The sequence below is a fragment of the Megascapheus bottae genome, chromosome 9, assembly GCF_031878675.1.
Source record: "Megascapheus bottae isolate mThoBot1 chromosome 9, mThoBot2.hap1, whole genome shotgun sequence".
NCBI classification, from domain to species: Eukaryota; Metazoa; Chordata; class Mammalia; order Rodentia; family Geomyidae; genus Megascapheus; species Megascapheus bottae.
Window position 1 is genome coordinate 29,755,320 of NC_143517.1, and position 14,800 is coordinate 29,770,119.

The window sequence follows — 14,800 nt, forward strand, 5'->3', positions numbered from 1 at the left end:
ACATTTTAGTTTGGTACTCTTTGGTAATTAGCTAATAGATACTAATCTGTCTTTACCAAGAGATTCAGATGCTAAGAACTCATTTTCAGACAATAGCTAGCTAAAGTTTAATAATGATTCAAAGTACAGGAAAGAACATATGGAAGAGCTCTGGTTAAGATAGATGAGTACAAACCACATAAATTATAAGATACCCGTTACAATGATAACATTATGCTTCCTATCAGAAAATCTTGGGAGTTGGACTTGGAATTTCAATTAACAGTGAATCAGGATGATATATGAAGATACATTTTTTTTAAATTCTGAGCATGGTACAAATTTATTTATACTGCAACAGTCAAAATTAGGGATTAAAGTAGTACAAATGTAACTGTAACCCCTCTCTATATTATGCTGACAATAAAAAAATTTAAAAAAATAGGGATTGTGCTATTAAGTAGAAGCTAAAAAGAAAGAAAAAGCATGGCTGTCAGAGAAAGATATACTCCTATCATTTGTTGGTGATGGTGGAAAAATTGACCTATAAGAAATTAATGGCTTAATTAAAATGACATAGTATTAATAGAACTACCTAAAACACAGTCACATTATGTACTTACAATGATAGATGCAAGAGAAAACAAAATCAGTTACCATCTGTTATTTGAAATGCTAAGGGTTTGAAAAGGTTATGAAGTAAGAATACTATGAGAAATCATTAGCAACTCTACACAAAATGAATGACTTATCAAAGTATTTCTTTCCTAAATCACATCCACAGCTTCTTCAGTTCTTTGTACTTTGTTGCTCTGAAATGTATCTGTGTACCAAGGAGTTCCAATTCTTGGTCTTATAAAACATCCTTACATTTAATATTATCTGTTTATAAAAACTATGTTACCTTCACCATATAAAGCATAAGTATGAACCTAAATAATTTCAAATCTAATGATATTTACCCATGAAAGGATAAAATAAGCTCCTGAATAAGACAATTATACTAAAATATTCAGTGATCATTGGTTAGTATTATTTTGTAGCTAAGAAGACATTAATAGGGCTCTCAAACAGGCTATGAAAACACATACCACTCTCCTTTCACAGAACACTTCTCCAATGAGGTGTGTGGGAGGGCCACAACCAACTGGTATTTTATAATTTAATTTAATTCACTTTGTGCCATCCACATGATATCAACCCCCCCCCCAATTTGTGGTCTTAGTCCACCCAGACAGTCTTCACTTCAGATGCCAACATTCTGTGTTGCAACCACCTGTAATACAAGAAAGCCAGTCCAGTGCAAGGTGCCTCCTCTTCAGGTTAAAACCATAGAAGGTGGACCACTTCAGCATAGCACCACAGTAAATGCCAAGCTCCTAATGCATGAGCCCTTCAGGGATACCAGGCTACACCCAAATCACACACAAACCCTAGCATTATTGGGGGAGGGTTGTGCATGAGTGAGCGTGTGTGCTTGTGTGTGTGTGTGCTGTGTGTGTGTGTGTGTGTGTGTGAGTGTGTGTTGAGGTTTAAACTCAGGGGCCTACGTGCTGTCACTGAACTTTTCTTTTTTTCCTCAAGGATAGCACCATAGCATTTGAGTCACAGTTCCATTTCTGGCTATTGGAACTAAGAGCCTTACTCTCACAGACTTTCCTGCCTCGGTCGGTTTGAACCTCTGTCCTCAGATCTCACTCCTCACAAGTATGAGCCACCAGTGCCTGTTCACATTAGTGTTTTTCAAACTTCCATACAATGGGCAAATAAAAGTGATTATAGTGATTGTGACCCGAGTTCATACACTGTGCCCAACAATCCAGGTTCTAATGACTGTAACTCCATATGGATTAGGCACAAATAAAGAGAGTTTTATCTATGTATTTCAGACACCTCTGGCACTATCCTTGGGTTTTCTCAAGGCTAGGGCCCTACCACTTGAGCCATAGCACCACTTTCAGCTTTTTCTCTGTATGTGGTGCCGAAAAATCAAACTTGAATCTTCGTGCATGCTAGGCAAGCACTCTACCACTAGGTCAAATTCGCAGCCCAACTCCAAATACTGCTCTGGAAATGTTAAACAATACCCCTCTATAATCTTATTTCACTGATTTTACCACTCTGCCACTCTAGTTCTCTGATGATCTGAAATTAAAATGGAGAGGAGACCATTGTGTCTTAGCAAACTAAAATTTATCACTGTAATAAGTCCAAGAAAAGACACTTTGTCTCTTGTTTGAAAACTTTGTGATTTTAATGACTTGAAATAGTCTCTAGAAGCACAAATGATCCTTATGTGTATATGCAAAAATCACTACCACCTAATGTCTTCATTAGCAATCAAAATAGATATCATTAACTCTGAAAAGGAAATTTTTTTAATCATATATGTGTCATATCCTGAACTAAATAATCATAAAGGATATGATCTATCTGCGTGCAATTTTATTTTAGCTACTATATTCCTTTCAAATCAGTATCAAAAACTCCTTCATTATAGTATAAATCATAAATTAAAATAAAATAGCATGTTGCAAAAGTTTGGCAGCTACATTATAATAATTTAGGATTTAGTAAGGATAATTTATTTTAACTTCATTTTTATCAAATTTAATTTATTTATTTTTATTAAATGAGGCTAATTTATTTTAACCTTATTTTCTTTCCTTAATTATTATTGTCATTCTATACTACTGCTTTAGATTTTCTTTCTGTTTTAGGAAACTTAAATTCTGTGACTGATTTTCATAGACTTTCATGGAATAACAAGGCTGACTAATTTGGATATCTGTGTTCCACCAGAGCATAAATCCCCAATGTCCCTTAGTTTTACTTGTTGAGTTAAAGGGTGGATAAAGATGGGAAATAGATAATGATATGGGAGTTACTGGGCATAACAATGAACTTGCATTATAAAACTGGAGTGTTAGAAATAAAAGGAAGAAAATGTAAATAAGGAAATAAAAAGTAAAATAGATACAGGTATAGACAATTGAATTTTACTCACCCATTAGAAATAATGATATTGTACCTTTTGTAAAGAAATGGAAACACTTGGAAAAATTACATTAAATGAAGTAAATCTGGCCCCAAGAGACAAAGAATACATGTTTTCCTTATATGTGAAATGTAGATTTATCCTATAAACGTATAAGTAAATACATTGGGTGGTAATACAAGTATATACAAATGTATTAACTGAAATATGGTAGATTCAATGGAGAACTCAAGTAGTGTAAGCCCACAGACAGGCAAAAATCAAAGTACAACAAATAAAACACCAAGAACTGAGTTACTCAAAAAAAGTGAGATCAAGAGGGAGCTGAGAGGAAAGGAGTAGATGAATGGAGAAGAGGGGGGAAATGCAGTCAATAATCCAAATTATATCCAACAAAACTAAGAAGAGTAAAGGACAAAGTGGGTAGGAAGGAACAGGTGAATAGATTGAAAGTGGTGACATTGATCAAGACACATTGTATTCATAAGCTGCTCGGGTAAATGGCAACTCCTTTATACAACTGCTTGAAGATGCATTTTTAAAAGGCTACAAAGATGGCCAAATAGCTTTCCACAAGATAGTTTGCCTGATAAGAGTAGTGAATTTCCAGTAATCACTGTCGCTTATGTGAAGCATTAACTAAAATAAACTTGATAATAGTTACAACTATTATCCACAAGAAGACAAGAACCCCTAAAATAGCTCTGAATGTCAATTCATTAACCATCTATAATTTTAGGGTGCTGAGAGAAGATGCCTGAAACAGGAGACGCTTCAGACTAAAGACTTAGCTACCTATGGCAGAAGACGTACGAGTATTGGAATTGTTGAAACTAGTCCTTAAATCCCTAGGCAAGACTCCTATCCAAGAAGGAAAGGCAAAAGCTGACAGACACCATGTGAGCATTACAAGATAGAGAAATGAGTTTAGTGAAGCTGACCTTTCAGCAGACAGTAATTAATTTGTTCTTTGTCCTGAGACAACAAGGAATGTTTCAGATCTAGATGAGCTAGGTGAGCTACCTTATTTATTAGAATTTCTAGGTTCACAATCAGGACTTTGCACACTTAACAGAAGTCTAGGAGTGGTTCGTCCAATGGAGGATTCTCATGTACTGTCTATCAGTAATTAAAAGTGATTCTCAAAAGTCAGATGCTTAGGTCAGCATGATCAAGGAACTTAGCCCAAATGCAGTCTTAGGCCTTACTCTACACCTAGTTAGGCAGAAATTTACCAATGTATGTCTAACAGCCCACTTTGTAATACTGTTCTGAAGTGTGGCGACTAAGAGCGTAATGGTAGGGTCATTTCACAATCAAGAATCTGGGTCTATTCACAACTTCAACCAACTTCCCAGTGTCCTCTCTACTATCTCTTCCTACAACAGGAGAGGAAAAACTTAATTTCTGATTGGTTTGACACAAATACAGTAAAATGTTCTGTGCTTTGACACGAAACTTTATAAAGACTTTGAAGCCAGGCACCACCAGTGACTTACACCCGTAATCTTAGCTACTCAGGGGGCTAAGATCTGAGGATCATGGTTCAAAAACAGCGCAGGCAAGGAAATCCATGAGACTTTTATCTAATTAACCACTAGAAAACTAGGAGTGGTGCTATGGCTCAAAATGATAGAGCAAAAGAGCTCAAGACCGTGCTCAGGTCATTCATTCACTGACCCCCCCCCCATAAGAAATGAAATACGTTGAAATGTATATTCCAAATATTGGTAAAGCCAGGAGAAATCAGCTAGCAAGCAGCCAGGTCTCTCTGGTCTTACACTTGCACAATCTAGAGTTGAAGGGTGGCCTTACAGATTCACAGAACTTGCCTATCAGTATCTCAGGCTATTACCAAGTAGCCAGTCTAAAATCAGATGAGTTTCGTTTGGATATGAACTGTTCCTCAGAAGGCTCATATGTTGAAGACTTGGTTCTCAGCTGGGGATGCTAGTGAGAAACGATTGTTTCATAAGAGCACTAAGTTCACTAATGGATTCTTTTATTGATTATTTCATGGGTGAATGGGCTTTAAGAAGTGGGGCCTAGTTAAAGGAAGTCAGTTATTACTTGCATGCCAAGTGACCTATTCTACCCATAGGATATGGGTGTTACCTGGTCCTTCTCTTTCCCACTTCCACTGTATAAGCATCTCTCCTCTACCATGTCCTTCCACCATGATGTCTTTCCTTGTCACAGACATAAAAGCAATGAAGCCAGCCAGTCATAGATTGAACCTCTGGAATTATGAGCCAGAGTAACTCATCTTTACTGTTATTAAACTACAGTTATATCAACTTCATATGGAGAAGTCGCCTTCATGCAGCCATTCCAACCATTTGTTGTTGGTCATCATTTTCATTTCATGACCGTTCTTGCAATGGGATTCTTCTGGCCAAAAAGTATGGGATTTTGCCCCCAAGAATTTATTAACAGACATTTTAATTTACTTGCAATGAAAAGTGAATGCTGAGAATCTGTGTTATTTAGAATCAAAATGTGTCTCATTTGAGATAAGGAATTTGCTAAAGCCAAATATATTCACATTACTCAATAATAGTTGGTGGATAAGCAATTACTCAAGAAATGTGAACAGCAGTGATAATAGAGTTAGTTCCTGTCACAAGACTTTGCTTTCTATGTAACGTATGTTTTCCACATTTTCACTACTTTACTTTTAAAGAAGTGAAACTAAAAATATAGAATATTGAGATTTTATCTTTTTTCTTATTAATTTTGAATCTCAATTTTCTGATATTGAGCCAGCCAAAAGACTTCCTTAAAGATGTAAATTTTCAGCACAGCTGTAAATAAGCTATACTTACTGTAGATACTGCTTTGTTTCATTTCAAATGTATTAATGCATAAAGTTTAAAAGTAATTGTGCTTGTCCTGTAGATTAATACTCTCTTTTCTATCTTTGTCAAATAGAAGTAAATTGCTTGATTCAACTGAATTCATTCCCATCTGAGAGACTCTCTTTTTGTTTTTCATAAGTGAGGGAGATTGGGAGTGGAAAAAGCATTCATCATCAGGAGAATTTGTTTTAAAAGCATTGAAGCTCCCATACAGACTAAAGATAAATTATTCACTCTTCAAGAGCATAATTAGTTTTTCATTACACTAAACAAGTCAGCTCTTTAAGTGGCTATCGTTCATGATGAAACCACACCGAGCATGTCATAGTGTGCCCTAATTCTCCCAGGCTCTAAGAAGCCAAGACTTTTCTCAAGTTGGAAGTTCTATAAATACTTTATTCACCTATTTTATTGTTTAAGATTTGGAAAATTATGAAATTTTATTCATGTGACAATATGGTTAACAACACTCACTTCCCAAGGCAAAGTTAATGAAGCTCATGTTTTATACCAAGGACAAGCCAAAGCTTGACAATGTTAAAGCAAGTGAGAGTCCATGAATTTTTTTCAAACCTCTCTTTATTCTTCACACAGTAATAATTTTTATATAATCATTTATACTGAAGGAACAAAAGAATAATTAAGATGAACTGTTGGTAGATACTCTTTCTTAACACAAAGATTCTTAGTACAATGACTTCTGTTCTCACAAACATTATATACTTAAATTGGAATCTTTGAGAATGGGAAATCAGGGAATCACTAAGGAGGACAGCATCCCAGGTAGCTGGAAGTATTTAGATGAATAATTGAGTGGTGTGATAAAGAGAAATTACCACCAATGTAACTGAATTTCTTTCATCCTATAAAGTTGCTTAATCATGAGACTTGGAACTACAGCCAACCAGAGTAACACTTACCATTTAAATGCTACACTCACTCTTCTCCATACTCTATCATGGACTTCTAAAACTACTGACCATTTAAATTTGGTAGAAGATCTAGAATGTCCATTTAAACTCACACCTTGATTTGTGTAGCTTTAACTGTTAAGACATCTTTATTACTTTCATCTGAATTCAATTGGTATAACTATGATTTCTATGCAAATGTAGAAACCTAGACTTTAATAGGATGCTAATATAATAAATCTTAATAACATTTTCATGATTATCCACTAGTGAAATTTGGTACTATTTCATATTCATATTCATAGTCATAGTCAAGTTCTTCATTCAGTCCTTTAACCAGTAGGACTTCAGGCCTGATGTAAGGGTTCTGTCTGTTGATGGCACAATGAATGCCTTCCTTGCCTTTCCTGCTACTGGCCTTCTTGCTTTGTAACCCAGATTGCACAACTGATCAGAGATCTATACCAAATTCTTATCCCAGATATAAAGGCTTAGAAACATAAAGTTCATAGCCTCTTGAAAGAGAGAAATATTCTATAATCACTCTTGATAGAGCCAACAAATATTCAGGAGCAAATGAATTGTTAACCCAGCCTAGAATTTCAAGAGGTTAGCCTCTGACATGGACAAGAGATCTGGTTGAAAAGTCATTTGTAATCTCAGGCAACTAAATACTTAGATTTTTAATTAAAAATAGGCTGCTATAAAAGTAAATTTGGGGATTGCATAGGATGATTCATCCAAAAATCCATAACCAAAAATATCCTAAAGGTCTTATTATTCCTTTATCTTTCTCTTGATTTAGCCTTAACATCTACTTTGCATCTTTGCATGCTAATAACAGTGAAGCACAAATCTCTATATTTTAAAATAGTTTTTCTTTTCTCAGTTTCTACAGATAAAGTGATCTGAAGTAATGTATGATGCCGCAAAGTCAGAAAAGAGAAACTGTGACAACCCCCAGAAATGTGAAAGGAGGTTTCTTACTCAATAGCAGCATCTTTGGTTCAATTTGTAAACCCAAATAAATAAAATGGACAGTATTGTTTGATTTTAGAAGTTCCATTTCTCCCTTGTTCTGAGTTGTACAATTGTCAAGTTTTTATGGTTTAAATTGTAAATGTGTTTTCCACTATTGCTAATTATGAGAGGGATTTTAGTCTTAAGCTATGAAGGATATTTAGGACATTTAAGAATGGTGAGAGAGACACTGTATACAAATGTATATTTGTAAAAGCTATTTTTATGGTTAGCATATTTCATTGTTGATCATATGTAAACTCAAATTATGTTACAATCCCATGTTTAAAGCTAATTTCCAGAATGTCATGCAAGAAAAGATACATCATATGCTAATTTTTATAATTTATTTTTAATTTAAACTTTGAAGTATTTTGGATCATTAGGATAAAGTATATAGGAAAGTCATATTTCTGAACTCTATAAGCACCATTCTATTAATAAAGATTGCCATTATTCCTGATATGATACAACAGTGCAAGGATAGTTAGTTTGAGCAGTGATTAATTTTAGCATGCACTGCTTTGTGGAACTGAACTGATCCAATTATTATCTAGTACAGTTTGACTATGAGATGCAATGGACAGGGTTTAGGGCCAAACAAATGCGGAGTAGATTGATGAGGATCGTATTCCTTTCTGTGGATCCCAATATTCCAATCAGTGCATAGAACACTACATTCCACCTCCTGTTCCTAGGGATTCTCCATTCCCAAGCATTGCAAGTGTTTTCCCAATACTCTTAGCTATTGTCATGTGCTGTGAATGGAACACACCATCTTTGCAGACTGTAGGAAAATTCACCATATAATTTCTTAATAAATACTGTTTCTCTTAAAACAAAGTTGTTGTATGTCTTTCCTTCCTTTGAAATGCTCTTAGGTTTCATATTTGCTATGAATTTTTTCAGTCATTGTCATAATACAACAATAGCACCATAACCAAAGTAGCATAACTTAGTAGAAAGTTGTATTATCAATTGTGTATGCCCACAGTCTTCATTAAGAGAAAGCCAGTGAATTAATATATTAGTGAAAGACTTCTGATTAGCACTTGAACTATTTGTAAATTCAATGGGAATTGGTTAATGCAGGAACTTGAGGTTTCTGAATTGAAAAATAATCCCGAAATTTTGATGCTACCTCCATAAGAATAAAGAAGTTATGTTTCTCTGTCCTTAAATTTTATTTTAAAAATCATGTCTTGTCCATAGCAGATACTCCACAGATATTCAGGTAATTATATGAAACAGGGGCTGTTTGGAGATTTTACCTTATGAAAACTAACAAAGGCCATAATTTATGGAGCAGCTGCCATGGCTTATCACTATGCCAATTATTTCATTTTATGTTCTTCATTATCACTAAAACATACAGGGGGAAATGTACAATAGTTATTGGCATTCTTCACACTGTTTACAGGTTAAAAGCAAAGATCTCTGTTGATTCATCAGATTTTATTGAGTATCAACTCTTGTGCCAAGCACATTCCATTACAAAAAGATATAAACTATGAAGTATGCAATCCCTACCCTGTGGGTGACACTAATCAAAATACATTGTACACACATATTGACATGTTGCATCAAAACTCCTCTGTGCAACCCTTTTAAGATAAATTTTAAAAACAAACAAGAAGAAATTCTTACTCTGAGAACCTTTTGCTCGTGTGAGGGACTACATCTAGCTGGAATGAAAACCTGGAAATACCAAGTATTGAACGTAATAATGATATTAAACACAAAGGAAAAAAACCGAGGTAGGGAGAAAGAAAGACTGTAAGAGATTTAGTATGTGTGTTTTAGTAGGGTTGTCAAGAACTTGTTATGGTCATGTTTGGGCTAAGGTGAAAAGTGTGAGAAGGTGGGGAGATATGTGGCTACTTTAAGGAGAAACTAGCCTATGCCAAGAGGAAAGAATAGTAAATACTCAGGAGCATAAATACAGTTGGTGTGTTCAAAGACAGCAAGAAAAACAGTGGATTTTGATTGTAATAAATGAGAGCAAACAAAACAAGAGATGAAGATAAAGAAAAGCCAAGATTCCAGAGGACAAAGCCTTAAAGGTGATTCTAGGGTTCATTGGCTTTTGTTTTACACTGATTAGGAATATAATGCAGGCTTGTGAGAAGAGGTATACCATGATTTCATTTTTAAAAAGTGTTACAAGAATTTTCTTGGCTGCTAAATCAAGAATAGACAACAGTAATGAAATAAGTCCAGAAATCCCTGATTCTACTTAGAGAAATCATGACATAAGGATGTCTTTAGACTGGTCTTAATCATAATAGATTCACATATTCATCAAACATTTGTTCAGATCCTACTCTCTCTCTTGGACATATTAACAATGGGCTGGCCATGATGTTGTCCAATGTACTGTCTGTCTCAAGGCATCTAGTATAGTAAACAATATAGAGAAATTGCTGAACAAAGATAGAGACAAACTAAAATGTCTGAAATGGCATTGCAGATTTAAAAGAAAAGTTCACCCCAAATCCTGCTCCTTACAGGTATAGCAGCTTATTTTTAATTATATGGTTCAATCCACCTGAAACAGAGCAACACAGGTGGTCTAAGGTGAAAGAGCAAAGAAACCACAGTGGTGATGCACATTTCTATTACCCACCAACATCTTTCTTTCTGAAGACGTTTCAATTCTCAGTACACAACAAAATAAAAATGATTTCCCTTCATCTAGTCCTTCCCCTGAGATCCTGCTTTTTGTTCAGGTCTCGAGAGCCCAGACTCCAAAGAACTGTGGATTTCTCCTTTACCTAAGAGCTGGCATTAGAAACTTAAATAAATTTAATTCAATGAATATTCCTATATCTCTGTTCAGTAACAGAGAACTTTTCAAACACAGATAAACATACATTTCTTTCTGATGTAGAGTTTTTTGTTTTGTTTGTTATTTTAAGTTGCTTGGATGATTTATGTGCATATAGGGTCAAGAGCATTTCAAGTTTCCAGTTGTGAGAATTCTTTCTTTGTACAAAGGAATTTGTGCTGTGAAGAAATTGCTGTCTTTATAATGAGTATGTAAAGTCTTTTATTATCCTAACAAGATAGGAAGGCACATCTACTGGAAGTTCTTCTTCTAGACAATGTGATAATGCTCAATGTCAGACACAGTTGAGCATTAGGTTCTTTTTTTCCTACAGGTGAAGCTGAATGAGGATGTGAAGTCTGGAGCCCCTACAGCCATCTTCTAATGAGGAGAAGAGAAGCCAGCATACAGAGTTGGTAGAGGTAAAAGAGGGAAGACACCTTGGTTTTTGTAATGTCTTCTATCCACTGAAAGAATTAGCCTTGGAGCCTTCTTAATATATGAGATAATAAATATGCTACAGTTCAACGAACTTTGCATTGAGTGGTATTTAAGTATACCTGAAAAAAACACTTGCAGTTACATGAATAAAATGTCAATTAATTGGATTTATTGCATGCTAGGGAGTAGATTTATCTTTGGGTTTTTTAGTTATTATGTCCTAATAAAAAGATGCAGACACCTTTTTAGACACAATATCCTGGGAAGAAAAGCAAAAGAAATACCTCAGTTAATTCCAGAAAAACTACATTTTTTCCATGTATGACAAATTCTACAATAGTTATGGCAAATGAGCCTGGCATTAAGGCAAAAATCATACCAGGCTGATTCAATCAGAACTCATGCAATGAAAGCCAATCATGAAATTCTATCTGCCATACTATTTGCAATAGAAAACATTATTTTCACACAGATAATTATACAATCAAAGAAATAACCAACACAATAAATCTTAAACTGCATTTTAGAAGTAGAAAGTCTTGGGGAAATCATGACATAAGCATATCTTTTGACCAGACTGGTCTTAATCATAACACATTCACAAATCCATCTCCTGACATACCTAAATCAACTATTCCCCAATCAGGGTTGATCTCCTAATCCTGTGACTATTTTGACAGTTTTAGCTGACAATCACTCTTGATAGGTAGGCTTCAAACTCAAGTTAGAGAAAAATTATAGTAATATTCTGAATAATAATATTCAGAAGTAGACAAGGAGAAAAGTAGAAATCAAGGACATAATTGATGAAAAATTTCCACAGAAGCAAAAAGGGTTTTATCCCTAGATTTTCTTTTTTAGAAAAATCACATATTCTAGGGAAAAAATAAGTTTAAAAATTAAGTTATGTATCCTTAATATGTGGCTATTAAATCCAAAGAGTACAAGAGCAAGAACTCAATAACTGCATACCCAAAGCTATAGACATGGTAATGGAAATATAAACATTACTATATAGACATAAAAACCTATTACTCTATAGACATAATGTTTTATTTCTTAAATTAATACGTTTCTATGACATACAAAACCTTAGCCTAATTTTGATTAAGTTCTAAATACTAAGTGATTGTAAATAGAGATTCCCTCCTAGAACACTGGTTTGTTAAACTTGTCATTTAAAATATGATGTAAAAATCAACATTAATAAATTCTTTAAAAAACAGAAGTAAACTAAAAAAAATAAAATAAAGTTATGCTTTGCTTATAGAAAACAAGGGAAGTAAAATATAATAAAATCTAGAGGCCCTGAGTTCAAATTCCCATTCTGCCAAAATGAACAAGTAACTTAGGCCAGGAAATTTCAAATAAGGAAGATGTTCTTCCTGATAATATTGTGGACTCAGAAGAGCTATACCCAACAAACTGCCATTAATATGGGAGGGCACCAAGGAAAATGTCTTGAGTATTTATGAACCAAAAACTATTGGCGTTAATTCCCGAAAATACACCGGAACAATTACTCAGAGCTCAAAACATGATTTCAAAATATAAAAGTCATTCTGTAAACAATGGATTTTCAATGCACAATTATTGAAAAGCTAATTACTGAAAATTCAATAATCAACTATCATCTATCACTTATTATCAGTAATCACCAATAAAATTGAAACAGAATTTACTTACACATATTCAAAGATGATCAAATAAAGCAAGACATTATCTGTTCTTCAAAAAAAGAAAGGAAAAAAAAATGGGGCCGGGAGTTTGGCCTAGTGATAGAGTGCTTGCCTAGCATGCACGAAGACCCGGGTTTGATTCCTTGCTACCACATGCATAGAAAAAAGCTAGAAGTGGTGCTGAGGCTCAAGTGGTAGAGCTCTGGCCTTGAGAAAGTCCAAGGACAGGGCTCAGGCCCTGAGTTAAAGCCCAGGACTGGCAAAAAAAAAAAAAAAAGAAAGAAAGGGAAGAAATTGGATGTGAAGCAATGTAGTTTGTAAATATTTCAATGCAGATATGAGAAAATGCCATTTGGCATTTCAAATGAAAATTAGCAAGTCATTCTGTTTAGAGTCTAAAACAATCAACCAGTATTAAATTGGCAAAATATCTATTGTGCTAAAAATATATGTATATAAGCTGGGCATGATGGCTCATGCCTGTAATCCTAGCTACTCAGGAGGCTGAGATCTGAGGATCAAGGTTCAAATCCAATACAAGCACAAAAGGACCTAAGACTCTTACCTTCAATTAACCTTTAGAAAATGGGAAGTGGAACTTGGCTAAAGGGTAGGGCCTTGAGCTGAAGATCTTAATGACAGCGCACAAGCCGAGTTCAAGCCCCACAACCCGCAAAAATAAAAATAAAAATATTATATATGTATGTGTATATATATAGAGAGAGAGAGAGTTAAAAATTGAACGGATATCTCTCTCCCAAATAACAGTTTTCTTCCATGGAATAATTACCAAATAATCAAGAATGGATCATTTCCTTGCCGTGTAATTCAAAGCACATGAAAAGGCCCAACTATCTGAGGGAAAAGAAAGGCAAATCATTGTATGAAACCATGCCTCATATAAAATTTTGACAGAAGCCAAACACAGCAATCAAGCCTGTAACTCTAAAAACTTGAACAACAGAGACAGTAGGGTTTGTAATTGGATGCCAAAGTGATTGTGAGCATTTATGATACTTCATCTCAAACAATACCCTTCTAGAATCATTAATACCCATCATGAATTAGACAATCAAAACCCAAGCTGGATTGGTTATATAAGGGGAGAGTCTACCTGGATAATAACTAATGCAGAAAGGGACCAGAGATATGGCTGAAATGGCCCAATATCTTCCTTCCTATTAAGTGTGAGGTTCCGAGTTCAACCTCAAAACCTCAAAAACAAACACAATAACAGACACAAAAGCATTATACAAAACTAGATAGAGGTGTAAAACTCTTAAGTAAAATAACAGGAAACAATTCTATAAAATATAAAATATCCCCCATGAAGCCAGATGCTACTGACTGATGCCTAAAATCCTAATTACTCATGAAAATGAAATTTGGAGATCACAGTTTGAAGCCAATCCTGGCAGAGAAGTTCATGAGACTCTAGAAAGCCATCTAGTGTAGATTCTACAGGAATGGAATTGTAATCATGAATATGACAGAAAAAAAGGTTTTGTAATCCTTTACTTCTTTTTTCTGCTTCATCACCTCTGGAAAAATTCTATGATCATCAGTGAGCAACCCAAGAGCAAACACTAGTGGAAAGCTTTGCAGAGGCACAATATCATTCTGCTAATCCAAGTTGGTTTTGTCTGTGGAGTATTTAAACAAGGCTTCAGCCTAAAGATAAAGATAGGCTCCTCCTTCTTACTCATCCATCTTCATATTAGAACACAACTAAATCAAAGTTTTCAATGATCATCTGAGAGAAAATATTCAAAATTACTGCCCAATCCTATACCTTCTGGGAGATCTGCTTTGTAGCTAAAACTATCTACATGGAAGATATATCTTCTCTGCCTATTTTGGTCAAATGTTGTATCATTTGCTCAAAATGTATTTCCAAAATTGTCTTATGCCCACAACTCTGTACCATCCACCAATATGAAATATAGGGCTTCTTTTCAAGTTACAATTAAAAGAATTTGTAGAAAACCACTCACAAATTTCCCAGCATTCTAACTCCCATGGTATAGCATTACTACTACTTGAGCTAAACTAGATTTAAAGGTTTCAAAATCTGTCCCTTTCACAGC

At 34.7% G+C, this 14,800-nt stretch overlaps 1 protein-coding gene across 6 annotated transcripts in view; it reads left to right on the forward strand.

The window, feature by feature from the left end:
• Positions 1 to 14,387, forward strand: part of Ralyl (RALY RNA binding protein like) — a 597,512-nt gene extending 583,125 nt beyond the window's left edge. For 5 of the 6 annotated variants that reach the window (XM_090339006.1, XM_090339002.1, XM_090339000.1 and 2 more), the window contains one exon: positions 10,928 to 14,387. In XM_090339006.1, coding sequence (XP_090195132.1) covers positions 10,928 to 10,978 — 51 coding nt within the window. In that variant the 3' untranslated portion in view covers positions 10,979 to 14,387. Of the gene's footprint in view, positions 1 to 7,635; positions 8,589 to 10,927 lie in introns of those variants that run through there. The other variant, XM_090339003.1, reaches the window with a different exon arrangement.
• The last annotated feature ends 413 nt before the right edge of the window (positions 14,388 to 14,800 follow it).